At 41.0% G+C, this 21,011-nt stretch overlaps 1 protein-coding gene across 2 annotated transcripts in view; it reads right to left on the bottom strand.

Annotated features, from left to right (window-relative positions):
* SLC71A2 (solute carrier family 71 member 2) overlaps window positions 1-21,011 on the bottom strand; it is a 69,873-nt gene that overhangs the window by 11,776 nt on the left and 37,086 nt on the right. For both annotated transcript variants that reach the window (XM_036073951.2, XM_078062231.1), the window contains exons 4-6: window positions 8,435-8,562; window positions 6,293-6,407; window positions 629-847 (exon numbers count right to left, since the gene is read on the bottom strand). In XM_036073951.2, coding sequence (XP_035929844.1) covers window positions 629-847; window positions 6,293-6,407; window positions 8,435-8,562 — 462 coding nt within the window. The remainder of the gene's footprint in view (window positions 1-628; window positions 848-6,292; window positions 6,408-8,434; window positions 8,563-21,011) is intronic.

Genomic DNA, 21,011 nt, shown 5'->3' with positions numbered 1-21,011 from the left:
TTCTTCTCAGTACTTTTTCTTAATAGAATCCTTCCAAAAAAAATTAAAAATGCCAAAAATTTTAAAAAGTTACAGGAAACAAAGAATCCATTCAACTTGGAAAATACAAGTTCAAAGCCTCTGGTCAAAGTGGATGTATATTAACAAACTAGAAAATAACTAGTCAGACCGAATCTATTCATCTTTCCTGAATTTAAGTGAATAAAATGAACACTTCAAACGGCCACCTTCGTTTTGTTTACAAAAAAAAAAAAAGAAAACCATGCAATAAGAAAAAAACAACTTCCTTCCTACACCCTCATCAGGGATTAAGTGGACCTTTTTTCTCTCTTTCCTTAGGATACCTACCACACACTTGACTTAAAAATAAATTCTAGGGGTGCCTGGGTGGCTTAGTCGGTTAAGTGTCTGACTCATGAGATTGAGCCCCAAGTTGAGCTCCACGCTGGGCATGGAACACATAAGATTCTCTCACTTTCCCTCTGCCCATCCCTCTCTTCCTCCCTAATAAAAAAAATGAAAAAAGGAAAGAAATATAAATTCTATATATTCCTTGGTGCACAGACACCTTCAGGCCTTATGTGCAATTTTTTTTTTATTTTTACTGGAGAAAGAAATGGATATTTACCGCAAAAGGGTCTGCTTGTTTCCAAGAAATCTTGGCTCCCCAGGAAAGCGGTCTCATTTTCTCTGGCAGAGATTCTGGAACAGCCAATAAGATGAAGCAGATGTCCAGAAAAGCCACCACTGTGGCCACCAGCACAACGAGGCGGTCTCCGTAACTGGCTGAAAGGTATGCTCCAATGGCTGGGCTGCTGACCAGACTGGCTGCAAAGGTGGCTGAGACCTGTGGAAAAGCACTCTCTCACCCTGGGTCCCATCCTCTACCACACGCACGTGCAGAAAGCACACACTCAGCCCACCTGCTGCAGGTGCACACCTATGTTCCTGCTTCTTACGCAGGGTCCCACAGATACGTACCTATAGCCATCCCTCCCTGGCTTTAAACAAAACAAAAGTAATGTGTTGCACATACATTTTAAGAATGAAAGAGAAAGTCATTTCCTTTTAAGGACTTGTTCCCAAACTATGAACTAACTGCAGATATCCTGAAAAGCTACAAGAGTAAAAAATATCTTACTAGAAATAAAAATTGAGAAAAACTTCCCCATGAATAAAACATACACACTTTAGTCTTCTTTAATTGGAAAACCGATGTGGGGAGAAAGGCATGAAAAAACAATGTCTGCAGGGCTAATGGTAAAACCTACAAATTACTCAGGGACTGTGTTGATTTCATAGTCTAAAAACATGCACAGTTTTACCATTTTATTATTGGTGACCATTGCATTAGCACAGAGAAGGGAAAAAAAAAAATCCCTGATATTCTTAGAGAAAAAGCTGTAACAACAACAACAAAGATCTGTTGAGAGACAGTTGAAGCTTTTTACCTTGAGATCCCTGGGCTGTTATTTTCTGTCACTCCCCACCTCCATTCTATACCAGAGACACATTTGCACCTGAATCCATGTGGAGCCTCTTCACATGGTTTTCCTAATGTAGAGCACCTCCTTTGTCTTGGAATGTAATCTGAATGTTCAGAAGCTTAAATGGACAGTCTCCAAATTATAACCAGATTGAATGCCAAAAACAGACTTATAAACTGGTTATCTAAACTTCTAATGGGTTTTAAAAGAAACCACTGAAATCATTACCTGGCGTCAAAATTATGACAACACCTGGTTAGCCAATGACGTTCTTCCTTCACCCGCAAACGAGTGTGGAAATACAATATATCTGATACTAGTATTATACTAAAAATACTACAGAAGCCAAAAGTCCAGTAACAACTGTCTGGGGGAGAAAAGGAGGCGTAGAGAATTCCAACTTGGGGAACAGGAATGTCTTGGTTCAGTATTTACTAAGTACCCACTCTGTACCTGATGAAAAAGAAGACAGAGCTCCTGCCCTTCAGGTTTTTCCATATTATTTGAAAAGATCAAGGCAGTCACATAAGTCACATTATAAATTGCAGTGACATGCAGGCAGCTATGGGAGCACTGCCACAGGGTCCTCCAACGCCTAACCACCTCATTTCTGCACAAAATGGGTCAATAAGTCATTCATCAGTAAGTTTTTCATTTCCTTAATCTTCACATTTCTGCATGTAAACAAGATTACTACTCAATGTACAAATAGCAATAGAAAAGTTAAATAACTCAAGTTCATATGATGAGCAAGAATGAGAAGCCATTTTCTAATATCGAAAATAACCTTTCCCACCAAAACGTACAGTTACTTACAGCTGCTTAATTTCAGCTGAAACTGGTTTTTATAATCCCACAGCATTCCAAGTCTAAAGGATCTAATAATCACTTGAGTTTAAAGAATTTATTTCATTATTTGTCAAAATGGCATTTCTAAATCTACCATCGTTGTCTTCTAGCTAAATGGACATTTTATAAAATAAAAATTTTTCAATAACTCAAGATTCAGTCATTACAAACGATGGAATTAAATTTATTATTCCAGAACAATGATTTAATATATAAGAATACATTTGATACATGAGTTTTGAATGGAAAATGACTGCATTCTACTAAGCTCCCCCTCAGAAAATTTTGGAAGGGATACAGTAGCTACTTTGGATGTAGTGAGATTAATGCTCATTAGTAAGTAATGCATGCACTCCAAACCATGGTAAACGTTTTAATTCATCTTTCCCATCCATGTGATGCACCCTGCAACACTGCTCTGAGAAAGAAGTGCTCTGTTTTCTAGTATTTCCATAATTTATTTGTAAACTGCTACAGAGAAAACCTGAAATTGGCATAGGCAGAAATCTTAATGAGAATCTTTCTTTTAAGCTTTCAAAACAGAGGTTAAGAAATGAGTTTAGGGGGCACCTGGATGGCTCAGTCGGTTAAGTGTCTGACTCTTGATTTCAGCTCAGGTCATGATCTCAGGGTGGTGGTATCGAGCCCTGCGTGGGGCTCCTTGCTCAGACGGGAGTCTGCTGCTCTCTCTCTCCCTCTCCCCCTCTCGTCCTCTCTCTAAAATAAAATAAATCTTAAAAAAAAAAAAGATGAGTTTAGGACTTCAGAGTCTATGTATCTGAAGAGCTGAAAGCCCCATAAAATGACTTAGACAGCAGGGCAGATGTTCTTAGACACAGAGGGGCAGGCCTACCAGTCCTCCTAATGCAGCCCTGATTCGTTAGGTCCCTCAGCACTCAGGACTCCCTCCTGCCATCAACTCCTCTGCTGCCGTGCACCTATATTTTTTTCCTCCCTAAGTGGGACACCGAACCAGGTACAGCACTTGAGAGATCAGTTTCTTCAAATATGCGAAAAATAAACGTAGAGATGTATTTCATAGTGAGAAACAGAATTTAGTGTGAAAATCTCTATGTAATAACAGTGAATATTCTGAGAGCCAATTTAATCACATGGAATAAGGAAATAAAAGTAAAAAGCTAGTTGCCAAGTTTCAAGTATCAGAAAGGGTGGAGAGCAGCCGCAGTTCCCTAAATTGTTCCATCCGATCAGTTTTGTTCCCCTCCAACAGCCGAGACTCAATACTTGCTGGATGACTGAGTTTCTGGGATCTATGACCCCATGAACTTCTATATAAAATGCAGTAACTTAAAACTCAGAGCAGCACTGTTGCTTAGTTTGCGTATTTATCTAAATCCCTAATTCACCTCACGCTCAGCATGGCTCTGGTAAATAAATCTAAAGGTTGACTTCACCACCACAATCTCTCAGTGAGCATTAACTCAGTTAATAGGACTATTCCTTGCTGCAGCCCTGAAAGAACTGCCACCTTCTTGATGTAGTGGAGGTTTCATTAAGGAAGGAAGGTGTACATACTTTATACATTCTTTAACGGCTCTAAAACCCCAGCTAGACTTGATTGACAATCTCGTAAATAACTGGCAGTAAATCCTCCTTTATCTGTAAGATACGCAGCCTGCAAGCTTTTTTCCTTTCCTTTTTTTTTTTAGTTGTGTCATCTTCACATCTGACAAGTTAGGGCACACGTAAAGGTCACTGGCCAACACCCTGACTCTTGTGACCAAGTCCAGCACAGCCAGCTCTCCTCTCTCGCATTCCTCTCGGCAGCCCGATGAACACCATAAGCATAACTGCCATTTTACAGATGAAGTGTGCTAGCAAGGGCAGCTAAGTCATGCTCTTTCTGAAATCTGTCCTGAAAGCATTAATACTCGGCACAACGGCTTTGTGAGTGGTTTTTGTTTTTTTGTTTGTTTTCTTTGTTTTGTTTTGGCTGAAAACAAAGAACAAAAATGTTTTTAAAACTGGAGGGGAATTAATATCTCAATGGGTAGTTCCCATCATGTACAGAAAAGCTGCACAAATGTGGTAAGTGAAGCTTCTGGCTGACTGTTATGAGCCACCCTGCACACCCCTGCCTCCTTTGAAGGCTTCCTAGAGCCCCTCCCTCTGTCCTCTTCCACGGCATTGTGGGGACGGCAGATGGAGACAGTCTTAGGATGTGCTATGAGAGACATTCAGGGTAGCAGGAAGATGAACGGGAGGGGAAAGCAGGTAGTAGGTAGAGGGGAAGTAAGGTTGAAGAAGTTGCTTTTCAACTAATGTCTAAAGTCAACAAAGTGAAAGCTGCTGTTGTGTTTTATGGAACAGCAACAACTGATCTTTGTGCAGTTATGACTCCTTCCTATCTTCCAGGAAGTAGGATTTACAGGGAAGAGAAAGGCTTGGGAAAGGAGAGAAGTAACGTGGGTTTCTGGCCTTCAGTCCTCCTCAAACCTGTTCAACAACCCAGCCAGTTTTCTTCTTCCACCTTTTCTCACTGTAAACATTTTCCAACACAGGGAAGTTGAAAGAAGAGCACAGTGCATGCTGAAGGGGAGAATGCAGCACCCCAACTATACCCCTTTGCACGTAGACTGTTTTGGTTGAAGGCAATTAAGACCCAGCACACTCAGGGAAAGATTTTTTGCCTCTCTTTCAGAGCCTAAAAGAATTTAGATGGGGGCCTGTATCAGGAAGAGAGCTATCGCCAGAGATAACTTTTTCTATCAGAAAGATTTATTTGCATGGCATGGCAAACATTTATTTACCAAACATTTGCTCTTCTCATCTTCCTGTGAATGGCTTTCGTCCCCTCTGAAGTCCCAGACCCCTACCCCCTTTTTCCTTAGCTAAGGATGGCATATAAGCTTCAACCGTCCAAATGCTCTTGGCTCTCTCAGGTCTTTGTGGAGCTCTGTACAAAATTAAATGTTTCCCTCCTGTTAATCTGTCTATGTCCATTTAATTATTATTAGGGTAGCCAAAGAACCTAGAAGGGAAGAAGGGAAAATTTCCCCCCTCAAAAACACCCACATGACTCAGCAATTTCACGCACTGGACACATACCCACAGACTGCTCACATGGCATTGTCCCGCCCCCCAAAACAACTTTAGTCATGACACATTGACCTCAAGGGCTTCAGCTTGCCATCCTGTACAAGTCTTTCTTCCCCAACAGAACCACAAAGCCATAATTACACCTCAGAAAATTAGAAATGATTTTCTAATACTCAATTATCCAAAACAAGGTCTCCTATAACTTTTGTTATGCACTCAAAAATTAATTGCCAAATAAATGTAGTCCTTCTTCTACAGTACCATGTCCCAAATAAGTGCCTGACATACACAACCAGCAATACAGTAACAGTGGATTAACAGGGCTGAGGTGCAGCACCTCTCCAATATGAACGAGGTGCACAGGGACTTCTGTGCTTAGCACCTGTTTACTGTTTATGGTTCCTCAAGAGGTAAGCCAATATGAACCAAATCAAATCAACTTTTGAAATAGTTTTGCAGGGTGCCCGAGTGGCTCAGTCATTGAGCGTCTGCCTTCGGCTCAGGTCATGGTCCCAGGGTCCTGGGATCGAGCCCCGCATCGGGCTCCCTGCTCGGCGGGAAGCCTGCTTCTCCCTCTCCCACTCCCTCTGCTTGTGTTCCCTCTCTCGCTGTCTCTCTCTCTGTCAAATAAATAAACAAAATCTTTAAAAAAAAAAAAAACAAAAAAAAAACAGTTTTGCAGCTGACAACTCACCCTAAAACCGGAGGATACATTACTAGTAATTTCCATCTTACTATTTTAAACTTCATAGATCTCCTTTTCTGATTTCAATTGCTTTAGATTTTCTCTTATGTAAGTCAGTATTTATAATTTATTTTAAATCTTACTTTCCAGTACATTTTTAAATAGAACCCTAATTACTTCTCTGGTTAAAAAACATAAACTATAATCTTACCCATCCATAAGCAGTACTTCGCTCGTGTTCTTGAGTGACATCAGCTACATAGGCAAATATCACAGAGAACGTGACCGAGAAGACTCCAGACACAGAAATCATCGCAAAGTACCACCTATAAAAAGATTATTTTAATTACCCGGGAGAGAGGTAGTGTACATACACTTTTATAACCAGACCCAAAGATTATCATGTAAATATTATAAACCAAGAAATAAATTTAAAAACAAATACATGTATATGTATATTTAAAGATAGAACGGACAACTAATAAAATGATAATCAAGATGGGGAAGAAGAAACACACCAAGTCTGTAATTGCTTAAAGGGTGTCAGTACATGCAGTTGAAAAAAATGAAAGAATAAGGGGATTAAGTAAAGATATAGTTTTAAAGGCAGCCAACAGAAGAGAAAAACTTAAAATTTCTTAGCTTTAGCTAAGAAAAAGACACATACAGCAAATAACTTTAAAAGAGCTACAGGGGCGCCTGGGTGGCTCAGCTGGTTAAGTGTCTGCCTTCGGCTCAGATCATGATCTCAAGGTCCTGGGACTGAGCCCCATGTGGGGCCCCCTGCTCAGGGGAGTCTAACTCTCCTCTCCCTCTGCCCTTCCCCTGGCCCTTGTGTGCACATGTGCTCACGCTCACTCTCAAATATGTAAAATCTTAAAAATAAATAAAAGAGCTACACAAAAGCAGAAATCACAACAAAAAATATTAATGTATTTAAAACTAAAACTTCAATCATATGCACAGGTGCTTTAAAAAAAAATCTAGTTAAGATACTACCAAACAAAATTCCACAGAACAAAAAGTAGGGCTTATCCTAGGACATAAGGATATTTCACTATTAGAAAAATCTATTAATATAATTCTTCATAGTAACGTATCTTTCTTTTTTTTAAGATTTAATTAATTTATTTATTTGACAGACACAGCGAGAGAGGGAACACAAGTAGGGGGAGTGGGAGAGGGAGAAGCAGGCTTCCCGCTGAGCAGGGAGCCCGATGTGGGGCTCGATCCCAGAACCCTGGGATCATGACCCGAGCCGAAGGCAGACGCTTAACGACTGAGCCACCCAGGTGCCCCTTGTAACATAATATTTTTCAATGCAAAAGCTACCTTAAACACTCGAATGATGAAAAATCACAACATTCCCTTTATATACATGAAATGTTAAGTCCATTATCACTTTTACTTAGCAGTATTCATTAATCAATATAAGCAAAAGCAACAGCATGAAAACTGGAAGGGAAGAGGCAAAATCATTTCAAAATCTAAAGAAAAAATATTTTAAAATATTGAGAGGACATTAAAAAAAAAGCTCTCATTTATTGGAAAAGCATGACTTGTTCTTGGAAAGAGTCAATACCAGAAAGTATTTGATAAAACTTCATCATCTGGTAGAAAATAAAATGATCCACTATGGGGAACCAACATATTTACAATGTAACAAATATTGACATAAAATTATCAGATAATCAAATGATGACATTTTTACATGAGCCAAAAAAGAAATATTAATGTATTAAAACATACACAGACACACACAAAAAAACCTTCCATTTTAAGGTGTGTTCTTCACACCTTAGGACGAGCATCTCAGCAACAGAAATTTTGGCCACATACCATCTTCTGGAACCAAGAAAAACAACTAAGGTACAGATCAGGTGCAAATTCCAAACCATCTTTGGTACTTGGTTATATGTTAAATATTCTCTCCCTATTTATCATGAAAAGATAAGATCAAATTCAAATTCATATCATGATTTAGATAGAACAGGCTCTTGGTCTAACTACCATGTACTCAAAAGTCTTTCAGTGTAAACTATGTTCCTCTGGTACCCTAGAGCAGTGAGAGGACAACACACCTGCAGTCAGCTGAGCCGCAGGGGTGAGTACAGGGACCGTCAGCCCCCTCCCAGGACCCAATCCTTTAACTGACCTGATGGCAACAACAGCTGCCCTTAGCGACATCTTTAAACATCTTAGAACCCAAACTGGCTTTCAGTATTACCAAAAGAGATCAAATAAAAATACAGGTATCGACTGCTCTGAAATGGTTAAGAAATGCTTTGCAGATGTATTATTCACATGTGACCCCAAACAGGCAGTCATGATGGTACAGGGCCAAGCCACTCACCAAGGGCTGATCCTCATCAGTGGAATTGGGAAGCAGGTGAAGAACACGGTGCCAAGGAGAAAGGGTTTCCTCCCCCACACATCAGACAGAGCGCCTATGAGGGGGGCACTCAGAAAAGACAGCAGGCCCTGCAGAGGAAAGCAGCAACAAAGTTCAAATTTACATCGTGGTCCCCCAATCACTTGCAATTTTTCCTTTCTAAATGCTCCATTTCTTTTACTGGCCCCCAAAGAGAATAATTTGAAGCATTAAATACAAACTGTCATTTAAAAACATTCTAATGAAATAAGTCAAGCAGAGAAAGACAATTATCATATGGTTTCACTCAGATGTGTAACATAAGGAATAGCGTAGAGGACCACAGGGGAAGGGAGGGAAAACTGAAGGGGGAGAAATCAGAGAGGGAGACTAACCATGAGAAACTATGGACTCCAGGAAATAATCCGACGGTTTCGAGGGGAGGGGGGTGGGGGGATGGGGTAGCCGGGTGATGGGTATTAAGGAGGGCATGTGTTGTGATGAGCACTGGGTGTTCTATGCAACTACTGAATCACTGAACACTACACCAAAAACTAATGATGTGGGCACCTGGGTGGCTCAGTCGGTTGGGCGTCTGCCTTCGGCTCAGGTCATGATCCCAGGGTCCTGGGATTGAGTCCCGCATCGGGCTCCCTGCTCTGTGGGCAGCCTGCTTCGCCCTCTCCTCCCCACTTGTGCTCTCTCTCTCACTATCTGTCTCTCTCTCTCAAATAAATAAAATCTAAAAAAAAAAAATTAAAAAAACAAACAACTAATGATGTACTATATACAGTGGCTAACTGAACCAAAAAAAAAAAAAACCCCACATAATTGCAAGTCAGCCCATTAGCATGTCCATGTCTAACAGCCCAAGACAGAGCGATCAATTTATCACTAAAATTTCATTTGTTTATTGCCCAAACAAAAGAGCAGGATTGGAAATTAAAAAAAAAATTCTAATGAATTTCTAAGCATGCTGTTAGAAAACGGAAAAGTGGGGGAAAGAGCTTGTTTTTCTGGAGAAGCAGGGATATGAACAATGTATACCTACAGATGGCCCATGAGATGAACACACACCAAGCATACAGGAAGAGGCCAGAAACTTAATTCAGTTTAATAAATATGCATAGTTCCAAATCACCTGCTGCATTGAAGACACTTTCTTGCCTACTTGGCCCCGACCCTGGTCCTCCCTACAATATGTGCTCCCCTTGATGAGCTGCAAACCTCTGTCCTGATCCCTTCTTTAATGCCCTGGTATGGTCTTGGGGCACGTGGGTGGCTCAGTCAGTTAAGCATCAGACCCTTGGTTTCAGCTTGTATCATGATCTTGGGATCGTGAGATTGAGTCCCGCATCAAGCTCTCTGCTCAGCGCAGAGTCCACTTCAGATTCTCTTCCTCTTCCTCCCTTCTGCTCCTCCCCCCCTCACTCACACTTGTTCTAAAATAATAATAAAAATTCTTTAAAACCATGCTGTGGTCTCCACTGTGCAGTTTAAATTTTTCAGTGGGTACTTATGGGTGAAATAATGAGTTTCTGAAAACTGAGATAGAGGAGACAAGAGACAAGAGTAGGAAAATGTTGATAAATAATGAAACTGGGTGATAAGTACATGGGTGTTCATTACATTTTCTACTGTCGTTTATCTGAAATTGCTCAGCATCGCACACAAACAGTACCCTCCAGATCTGGCACCTAACACACATTCTACGCTTTGGCTATATGGAGTACTTCTTAGTTTTCTGAGCAAACTATTCTCCTTTTTGCCAACTGGCCTTCGCTGTGCCTGCGTACATTTCCCACACTTAGACTGGGTAAACTACTAGTCATTCTTCCCAACTTCCTCCTCTATCTATTCTCTTAGCTACACAAACAGAATTAATCACACTAGTGTTTGTGGGGTATGAAACAAACTCCTCCTGCCTGGTACATATCTATCTCTTCTACTGTGATTTCAACACTTGCTATTTGTCCATCTTCTCTCCAATTCGAAATGGAGATTAATGTCAGAGGGATGGTTTCTTCACATCTCTGTACCCTTGGTGCCTACCACAAGCCTGGTAAGGGCTTTCAAAAGGTCTGGTGAACTGAACTTTAAGAGGAAACCAAAACACAGCGGGGAAGAAGGGGTACAGGATTCCAATCTCCTATCAGCCACCAGTAAACCTAGAGCCCACCGACTAGGTGTCAGGCAAACTGAAGTAAGGGGAGGTAAGAGGGAGACTTGATGGCAGGGTGAGAAGAAAAGCTTTTTAGTTCTTCTGAAATAAAATATTAATCCATGCCCAGGAATCAAACCCTGTAATGTAATTTCTAAGCCACAGTGGATTTCCATTTAGCCTGTCCTTGTGTCAAGAAAGTAACAGATCAAGGATTAAATGATTTTCCCTTAACAAAGAGCCAAGTAATTGCAGAAAGTGGGGCTTAAATTCAGGACTTGTGACTATCGGTTTTATGAATTTTAGGAAAGATAATCTTTTATGTTGCTTCAAAATTCTCTAAAAATCTCAAGTACCAGGATATGTGGGCAGTAGAGTACTGGTCAACAAAAATATGTAAAGAAACTTAAGAGAACAAGAGAGTAAAAATCACCACCACCACAAAAATGGTAACTAAAACTCTTTAAACCACAAAGAACTCTGGGAAAGTTGGACAGTTCTAATTCCAGACTTCACACAATGCTTTAAAATATGGAATGTATGCCATTTTTAAACAAAAAAATGAGAAGGTGGATGCCTGGGTGGCTCAGTTGGTTAAGTGTCTGCCTTCAGCTCAGGTCATGATCCTGGGGTCCTGGGACTGAGTCCCACATCGGGCTCCTTGCTCAGCGGGGAGCCTGCTTCTCCCTCTGCCTGCCGCCCCCCCTCCCCCCGCTTGTGCTCTCTCTGACAAGTAAATAAGTAAAATCTTAAAAAAAAAAAAAAAAGGCCAAGCATTAAAGTAATATTTAAAATAATATAGTTTTTACAGAAAAAATATGCTATCTTCCAGATTATGGATTTTAAATGGTAATTTAATCTATCCATTAAAAATATTGTTTAAATCAAATTCTTAGTGACAATAATAGATACTGAAAACATCTTCTGGGACAACCTACTTTTTTATTAAGATGCTAACATACAATCTCATACAGCTGACCCCTGAAGAACACGAGGGTTGGGGCACCAACATGCTCTACCTCGTGTAGTCAAAAAATCCACACATAGGGGCGGCCTGGATGGCTCAGTCGTTAAGTGTCTGCCTTCGGCTCAGGTTGTGATCCCGGGGTCCTGGGATCGAGCCCCGCATCAGGCTCCCTGCTCAGCAGGAAGCCTGCTTCTCCCTCTCCCACTCCCCCTGCTTGTGTTCCCTCTCCCGCGGTCTGTCAAATAAATAAATAAAATCTTTAAAAAAAAAAAAAGAAAAAAGAAATATCACTGATTCTCACTACCCACAGTAGTTATGTTCTATAAGGCTACCACAAGCACTGAATTAGAGAATGTGGAGCCACTGCTCCTTAGGGAAACACAGTGTTATCAAGGCTCTGGTCACCTATTTTCATTAACCGATCAATACACAACCATGATTTATGTGTGTTTCTGTTTAAAGACACTTTATTTAATATATATTGTTGGCTTATGAACATTGAACTCTCAGTCAACAGCACCATGACTCATGCCTTGAATGAGGCTTATCTGACAGTATATTCTGGGTAAGGCACATCGCAGACCTCCTGCACTAGAGATACTAGTCAGTACTTCAGCACTACACTTGGGGACATTTTAAACAGCCAAATCACCAACAAAAGACACAAAGATGCAAAAAATGTGGCACTAAGTATGGACCACAAAAGGGACACATGTACAGTATAAGACCTCAAACAAGTAGACAGAAATTCGACCTCAGCTAGAAACGAGTTGGCTGTTAACTCACGCTCGCCCCTCACCTGGGTGCATGAATGACCACAAGAGCACTGTGTTGATCTGGGATTACAAATAAACTCAGTGAGTTTCGCAAATACGAAATCCAAACATAATGAGGATCAACGGTTACTACGCTATCACAGCCCAACCAGTACTAGGTGCACCATGGTGTGCAGGAGTCCAGGTGCAGACGGCAAAATTCACCAATGGTTCACACAGTCACTAGTTAGCTAACTTCCCAGTGGACATGGGTGTTTAAGGTGGCATAATTAATTGGCCAGTATTTTTTTTTTTTAAAGATTTTATTTATTTGACAGAGGGAAAGAGAGAGAGAGCGAGCGAGCGCATAAGTGCACAAGCAGGGGGAGCAGCAGAGGGAGAGGTTGAGAAGCAGGCTCCCGGATGAGCAGGGAGCCCGATGCGGGGCTGGATCCCAGGACCCTGGGATCATGACCTGAGCCGAAGGCAGACGCTTAACTGACTAAAGCCACCCAGGTGCCCTGGCCAGTATTTCTGACATGACTTATAGGCTCTAATTAGAGTTTATTGTTCAATTAAATGCAATTATCCAATAAACATTTTAAAGCATACAAAGAATGACAAATACAACTTACCTGAAGCAAACATACATGACTGTTACACTTCATAGAGCCATCATAAAAGCTTTAAGCATACGTTTTCCTTAACATAGGCGGTTGGCAAATATTTGACTAGAACAGTTGGGTCAATATTTTTAAAACTAAAAAAAATTTTTTTTTCCAAATAGCGTAATTAACTTTGCAAACGAATGTGAGTGAGCAATGGCTCCACTGAAGAATAGCGTACAAGGTCATTTAACTACTTCTGAAAATTCTCACTTTTCCATGAAAAAGCTCACATACTATAAGAAATTTTCAGTATTCTTCAATAAGCTATGAGGAACTTGCAACATGTAGACTTGGTTACCCCAAAATTAGATTTGTTCATTTTGGTCTTTCATACAGTAATTTACTAATAATGACTTTTATCTCAAAAAGATCAAAGAGAAAATCATACACCAATGGAACCATGTTTTTATTTGTATAGTTGACTAGTACAAATATTTTCACATAAAAACAATATTAACACAGGGTCACCTCTCTGACCTGGGGCCCACTGAGACCCTGCACAGTACACAGCTTCCCTTCACAGGGAACGTATCAATCAGTGCAAGAGGGCAAATGAGAAATGTGACATATAAGGTGATTTTAATTCAATTAAAGTTTGGAAAAGGGAATCTGCAAAGCTGGAGAAGGGTCAAAAAACAGTTGGCGCCAGAAACTTCAAGGAAAGAACAAAATGGGCAGGAGGGCTAGGGCATGTAGTTTTGTTTTGAGGTAAAGGGAGAGAAGTAGGGAAGATTCACTAAAAGAAAGAAGAAACAAAAAGCAGATGAAAGTGAAATTAAATTGTTTTAATTAAAATATAAGTAAACAGACTTTTCCTTAATCTTAGAAGTAATAGGGCCACTACAAATTCTGACTCCAAGAAAGCTCAGTGTATGTTTTAAAGTAATAATAACAGTAATAGCTAGCATCCACCTATGCCAAACTCTTCCACGCCTTTTACACACATGCCCTTACACTGTGAGGTAGGTTCTATTAGGGTATACAGCTAGCCCGAATCTCATAAGCAGCAGAGAGGCAGGATTCAGCTCAGATGTGAGGTGGCTCCAGAACCTGAGTCCTAACCCCTGAGCCCACAATTCAAACCAATTATTAAACTAATCTGTTAACATTTCAGGGTCTCCAACCTAAACCACATAAAGTACTAGTCTTTTCTACTTGTGGGCACTCTTACATGCTTATTTTATCTTACATATTTATTTATTTTAGAGAGAGGGGGCGGGAGGGAGAGTGAGAGAGAGCACACAAGCAGGAGGGGCAGAGAATCCCATGCAGACTCCATGATGCAGGGCTCTATCCCACGACTATGAGATCATGGCCTGAGCTGAAACCAAGAGCTGGATGCTTCACGGACTGTGCCACCCAGGTGCCCCACACCTGTTTTATTAAACGGATAAATTAGCAGTCTGTCATGAAAAGACTACTTAAAACTTACGAAGTCAGGGGCGCCTGGGTGGCTCAGTTGGTTAAGCAACTGCCTTCGGCTCAGGTCATGATCCTGGAGTCCCGGGATCGAGTCCCGCATCGGACTCCCTGCTCGGCGGGGAGTCTGCTTCTCCCTCTGATCCTCCCCCTCTCATGCTCTCTGTCTCCCATTCTCTCTCTCAGATAAATAAATAAAAAATCTTTAAAAAACAAAAAAAAACTTTTGAAGTCATTTCTCAAGTAGGTTGTCTAATAATTTTATTTACAGATAATAAAAAGGATAATCTTTAAATTGTTGTGCAAATTAAGAATTATTCCGTGTGTGTGTGTGTGTGTGTGTGTGTGTAGGGAAACCATTCTGTACTTACTAATACCAAAGAGTAGTTTGAGGGAACTTTAAAGATATCTCGTTTTTTAATTCTTAAAAACATCGGACAAGAAGTGCCTGGGTCTGACTCTTGATTTCGGCTCTGGTCATGATCTCAGGGTCCTAAGATTGAGCCCCGTGCCAGGCTCCACACTCAGCAGGGAATCTGCTTGAGATTCTCTCTCCCCCTCCGCCCCTCCCCCTGCTCCTGTGCACTCTCTCTCTCAAATAAATAAATCAACATTAAAAAAAAAATCAGGGCGCCTGGGTGGCTCAGTCATTAAGCGTCTGCCTTCGGCTCAGGTCATGGTCCCAGGGTCCTGGGATCGAGTCCCACATCGGGCTCCCTGCTCCGCGGGAAGCCTGCTTCTCCCTCTCCCACTCCCCTCTGCTTGTGTTTCCTCTCTCACTGTGTCTCTCTCTGTTAAATAAATAAATAAATAAATAAATAAATAAATAATAAATAAATAAATAAATAAATAAAAATCAACCAAAAGTTTCCGTGTGTCCTTATGCTAAGCTACTATAAGCACTGCTTGATGATTTAACTCATTTAAACAGCAGGATGAGACAGCTGAGCAGCAACTCCTGGGACTATAGAAATGACGTATTAAATACCCCTGGAAGAGCATCCTGGCAGAGGGTCTACCCCATTAGCTGGCCTGCTGGGTCTTCTACTTTCTCCCCTTTCCCAAGCCTTCACTGTGATGTCAAAGCTAGACAAGATTATCACTTCCCTGCTTTAGAGCCACCCTCTTCATACTGATCATTCTAGGCATAAACCAACCTTGGACACATGACCTGCTGAGTTTGGGACACTGATAAAGATGTCTAATTTTGTAATAAATATAAAACATAGCTGCTAAAGCAAAAAATTTCAAGAAGTTACAAGGCAGACACTGGGTCATCAGACCAATTGTTTTTTGTTTTCTTTAAAGATTTCATCTATTTATTTGACAGAGAGAGACACAGCAAGAGAGGGAACACAAGCAGGGGAAGTGGGAGAGGGAGAAGCAGGCTTCCCTCAGAGCAGGGAGCCCGATGCGGGGCTCGATCCCAGGACTCTGGGACCACGACCCGAGCCGAAGGCAGATGCCCAACTGACCGAGCCACCCAGGCGCCCAGACCAATTGGTTTTAATGATGAAAATGATTACAGTCACTCTCCACCTGCTCCTATTAACCAGCATCATAACTAGACTTCATCTGCCAAGTCACACCATGGCGTCTCAGTCTGGTGTTACATTTTGGATAAAGTGTAGCTAAAACTACTGTGATGGTGTCACCTTGGCTAGGCTATAGTACCCAGTTATTTAATCAAGTGCGTGTGGGTGTTCCTGTGAAGGTATTTTGTTGCAGTTGGTTTTAAAGTAAAGGGTATTGGGGCGCCTGGGTGGCTCAGTCGTTAAGCGTCTGCCTTCGGCTCAGGTCGTGATCTCAGGGTCCTGGGATCGAGCCCCACATCGGGCTCCCTGCTCGGCGGGAAGCCTGCTTCTCCCTCTCCCACTCCCCCTGCTTGTGTTCCCTCTCTCGCTGTGCCTCTCTCTGTCAAATAAATAAATAAAATCTTTAAAAAAAAATAAAAAAAATAAAGTAAAGGGTATTGCCCTCAATAATATGGGGGGGGGAGGCTCTTCCAATTAGTTGATGGCCTTAAGAGCAAAATCTGAGGTTTGCAGAAGACAGAGTTCTGCCTTGGGACTGTAGCATCAACTCTTGCCTGAGTTCAGCCTGACCTACATATTTCAGACTTGCTAGCCCCCAAATCATGTGAGTCCATTTCTTAAAATAAATCTTTTAATGTTATTAATCTCTTAATACTAATGAAAAGGAAAAAAAACCAAAATATTTACTAATATTTATTTACACTGTAATGGAAAACCTTAAGAAAGCATTTTATTTCCTTATAAAAAACTTACCAAGAGTCACCTGAACAGTGCTTGCCTTCCTACTAACATAGGACCTATAACATATGATGTGCAAGGAGTATCTTCTGTGTATTGGCAAACTGTCAGACACCTCTCTAAATCTGAATCAACTTCCAACATTTTGTCCTTTGTTTTCAATGTCATGAAATACCATCTCTGAGAGTTCCTTCAAGGTGAAGCATTTTGCTGACATCACTTCCCCTGGGACATCTTTTTCAACACACTGCTCTCCTCTACTCTGATTACCAGCTCATTTCTTCCGTAACTCTGCAGAGGTTCTATCTGAATCTCACTTCTAGCATTATCAGTAATTACTTCTTCACTGCGTTTCCACCCTCGTTGGCCAGTTGCTTTTCAATGATCTACTTTTGTCAACTGTCATGTGGGTTTATCACTGGAGACAAGGAGGCGACACAGCTACATGCTCTGCAGTGACCGGTCCCCAACAGACTCTGCAAGAAGTGACATCACTGGTCACTGAGCATGATGCCATCTGTGCCGTATGCAGTGTTCTGTGGCCTGAGGAGCTAGGAGCAGTCCGTACTTTATGCGATTACTCACAATCACTACACCACGGTAATGGAAATGTGAGCTGTATTGTTGTAGGGGGCTGGTATTTTTTAACTGAACTAGATACAACTGAAATTTGTGCATACTGTAATGTGCAAAAAGAGGGCTGCCTATACTTAGTGTAGTTTTTAATGTCATAGAGAAATGATGATGATATAATTAGTGATTGCTGATACAAGAACAAAGATAAATTGTTACAGTCTCCGTGTAAGCTGGATCTTGACTATTTAAAAATGCATAGAAAAAGACTGGAAAAAAATAGTAAGTCAACAATACTTACTGAACACCTGTCATTTGCTGAGAACTGTTCTAGGTGCTGAGGACAGCAGTAAGCAAAGCAGACAAAAATTCATGCCTTTAAGAAGGTTCTAGTCTAAAAGAGAAAGGTTGAGAAGGACACACAATAACAACATAAAGCAAAACACACAGCATGTCAGAGGTGAAATTATAATGCTTTTGGAGAAAAACAGAGAAGAGGGACTGAAGTGATGAGAACAGGTTACATTATTCAAGACAATAGTCAGTAAAGGCTTTACTAAAAAATGACATCTGGGTGAAAAGCTAAGGGTTATGGAGTGAGGTCAGTATCTGGGGGGAAAGCAATCAAGCAGAAAAAAACAGAACTGGCAAAGCCCTCAGGCACGCACAGGCTTGCTTGGAGCTAGGTCAGCAGGGAGCACAGGGATGATGCCAGAGGAGAAAATGGAGTGGGGATGGGATTGGTTAAGAATGCCACAAGCTGGCTTATATTTTATCAGGATCTCTACTGAAAGGAGACCAGGGAGTCTTCTCATTATAGATCTATTTTGAAGGCACAACCACAGAATCTGCTGATGGAATGGTTTTGGGAAGAGAAAGGAGTCAACACTCACTCCAGGGATTTTGGTCTGAGTGAGAATGGCATGACCAGTAACTGAAATAAGTAAGGCCTGGGAGCAGGTCAGGCCAAAGGGGAAGATCAGGAATTAGTTTTGGCATGTTAACTTTGAGATGCTTATCAGACCAGGAAATAGAGGTGTCACAGTAAGGCAACTGGGTATATAAATCTGGAGTTCTGGACTAAGGTCTAGGAAGATATTTGAGAGCTGAAAGTGGTAAGTCTGATAATGTCATCCAGGAAGCGAGTGTAGAGTTAGAAGAAACTGTTGTCCAAGGCTTGAGTCATTCGTATTTCAGAAGTCTAAGGGATGAGGAACACATATGACTTGCCAGAGAGAGGGTTAGGAAAGATGTTAATTTGAAAACAAAATTAAAACAATCAAGTTATCATATGATCCAGCAATTCTAGTACCCCTCGGTGTATTCTTAGGGCAAAGTGAAAACATAGGGCCACATGAAAATTTGTACACAAATGTAATGTTCACAGCAGTGTCATTACTCAGGCCAAGAAGTGGAAGAAATACAAATGTCCATCACTAATGAACAGATGAACTTGCATGTTCACACAACAGAATATTTGGCCATAAAAAAATGAAGTACTAACATGTGCTGCAACACAGGTGGGCCTGGATGATATCATGGAAGTGAAGGACAGTCACAAAAGACTATTTTATAGTATGATTCCATTTTTTTTTTTAAGTGTTTTAAGATTTTATTTATTTATTTGAGAGAGAGAGAGAGGGAGAGAGAGCACGCAGAGGCAGGAAGGACAAGCAGACTCCATGCTGAGCGTGGAGCCCAGCACGAGGCTTATCTCATGACCCTGAGATCATGACCTGAGCCAAAACCAAGGCTGGACGCTTAACCAACAGACACCCAGGCGTCCCAGTATGACTCCATTTATATGAAATGTCCAGAACAGGCAAATCTATAGAAGCAGAAAGTAGATCTGTGCTGATGGCTGTACAAGTCTGTAAACACGCTAACCCCATGGAATGTACACTTTTACTGGGTGACTTGCATGGTGTGTGAATTTCATCTGAATAAAGCTGCCAGAGGAAAAAACCTGAAACTGGAGAATTCACAGATTTGTTTCCTCTTGTATCTTTTATGGGTGCTCACCCCAAATATGAACTTTCTCACCCATGCATTACAACAGTAAACTTACAAAGTACAAGGAACTGTGGAAAATCTACAAAGAACGAACGTAAAGAAGAAAACTGCGAATCATCCATAAATCCATATGCTTTCACGCTTCAGGTGACTCTGTTTTAATCACGTTTCCCCCTGCTTATACATACGTATTTTGGTAAAAACAAAAACCAAAGCCATACTCTAGTTTTACAACCTTTTTGGCTCACACATTATGTAGTATTCTTCAAAAATGTGTTCTTCATGTACCCGTGTTACATCATATGGCTGTGCCACAAAGTACTTCTTCTAATTTTAAGGCATTTTAATTGCTTCCATGTTTACTATTACAAACAGCCCTTTACCTGAATCTCTGAATAACTATTTGATTAGAACAATTTTCTAGAAATGGAATTGCTTTGTTAAAGTAAGTGAATATTTTGAGGTTCTTTTTTTTTTTTTTTTTTAAGATTTTTATTTATTTGACAGAGAGAGACAGCAAGAGAGGGAACACAAGCAGGGGGAGTGGGAGAGGGAGCAGCAGGCTCCCCCCACGCTGAGCAAGAAGCCCAACGTGGGGCTAGATTCCAGGACCCTGGGACCATGACCTGAGCTGAAGGCAGACGCCTCACAACTGAGCCACCCAAGTGCCCCTATTTTGAGGTTCTTTAAACACTGCCTTCCAGGAAAGCTATACCAATTTATCCTCCATCAACCATGTACGGGGACCCAATTTACCACAAAATGAACTAGTTATTGTCAGTTTAAACTTTTCTACCAATGTCTATGTGAAAATATAATCTCGGGGCACCAGGGTGGCTCAATCAGTTAAGCAGCTGCCTTTGGCTCAGGTCATGATCCCATGGTTCTGGGACTGAGCCCCACATCGGGCTCCTTGTTCAGCGGGGAGCCTGCTTCTCCCCTACCTGCTGTTTCCCCTGCTTGTGCTCGCCCTCTGTCTCTCTCTCTCTCTCACTCTCTGTCAAATAAATAAATAAAATCTTAAAAAAAAAAAAAAAGAAAATATAATCTCATTTCATTTGGGATTCATTGCTTACTAGTGATAAACCTATTTCTACACTGACACCTTTTGTAAACTGCTAGCTTATGTCCTTCCTTCCCCTCTGGGATATCAATCATTCTCATAACATTTTACTTTGAGAGCACTTTTATGTATTCCTCCTTCTATTTCACATGCTGCAAATAACTTTTTGTCATTTGTCTTAATTTTTATGATGGTGGTTTTGACTTACCAAAGTTAAAATACTGATGTAAATGCCTCAATCTTTTCCTTTATAAATTCTTTTTCTAAGAAAAGAAAATCTTTTCCCAAACTGGTAAGAAAATGGTCACCAAGATTTCCTTCTAATAGTTTTTGTTTTTTACATATTTCTCCTTGTAACATTTTAGTCAGCACAGGAAGATATTGTGCTAATAGGTTTACATATATTAGTTCATTTAATCTGTAATAATCACCCTGGTTAGAAAGATCTTTTATTTATTTATTTTTAAAGATTTTTTTTTTTTACGATTTTATTTATTTGACAAAGAGAGGCACAGCGAGAGAGGGAACACAAGCAGGGGGAGTGGGAGAGGGAGAAGCAGGCTTCCCACCGAGCAGGGAGCCCGATGCGGGGCTCGATCCCAGGACCCTGAGATCATGACCTGAGCCGAAGGCAGACACTTAACGACTGAGCCACCCAGGCACCCCA

Source organism: Halichoerus grypus, chromosome 14 (genome assembly GCF_964656455.1).
Source record: "Halichoerus grypus chromosome 14, mHalGry1.hap1.1, whole genome shotgun sequence".
Classification (NCBI taxonomy): domain Eukaryota; kingdom Metazoa; phylum Chordata; class Mammalia; order Carnivora; family Phocidae; genus Halichoerus; species Halichoerus grypus.
The sequence above is the reverse complement of the archived record's forward strand: the minus strand, read 5'-3'. Positions and strand labels throughout refer to the sequence as shown.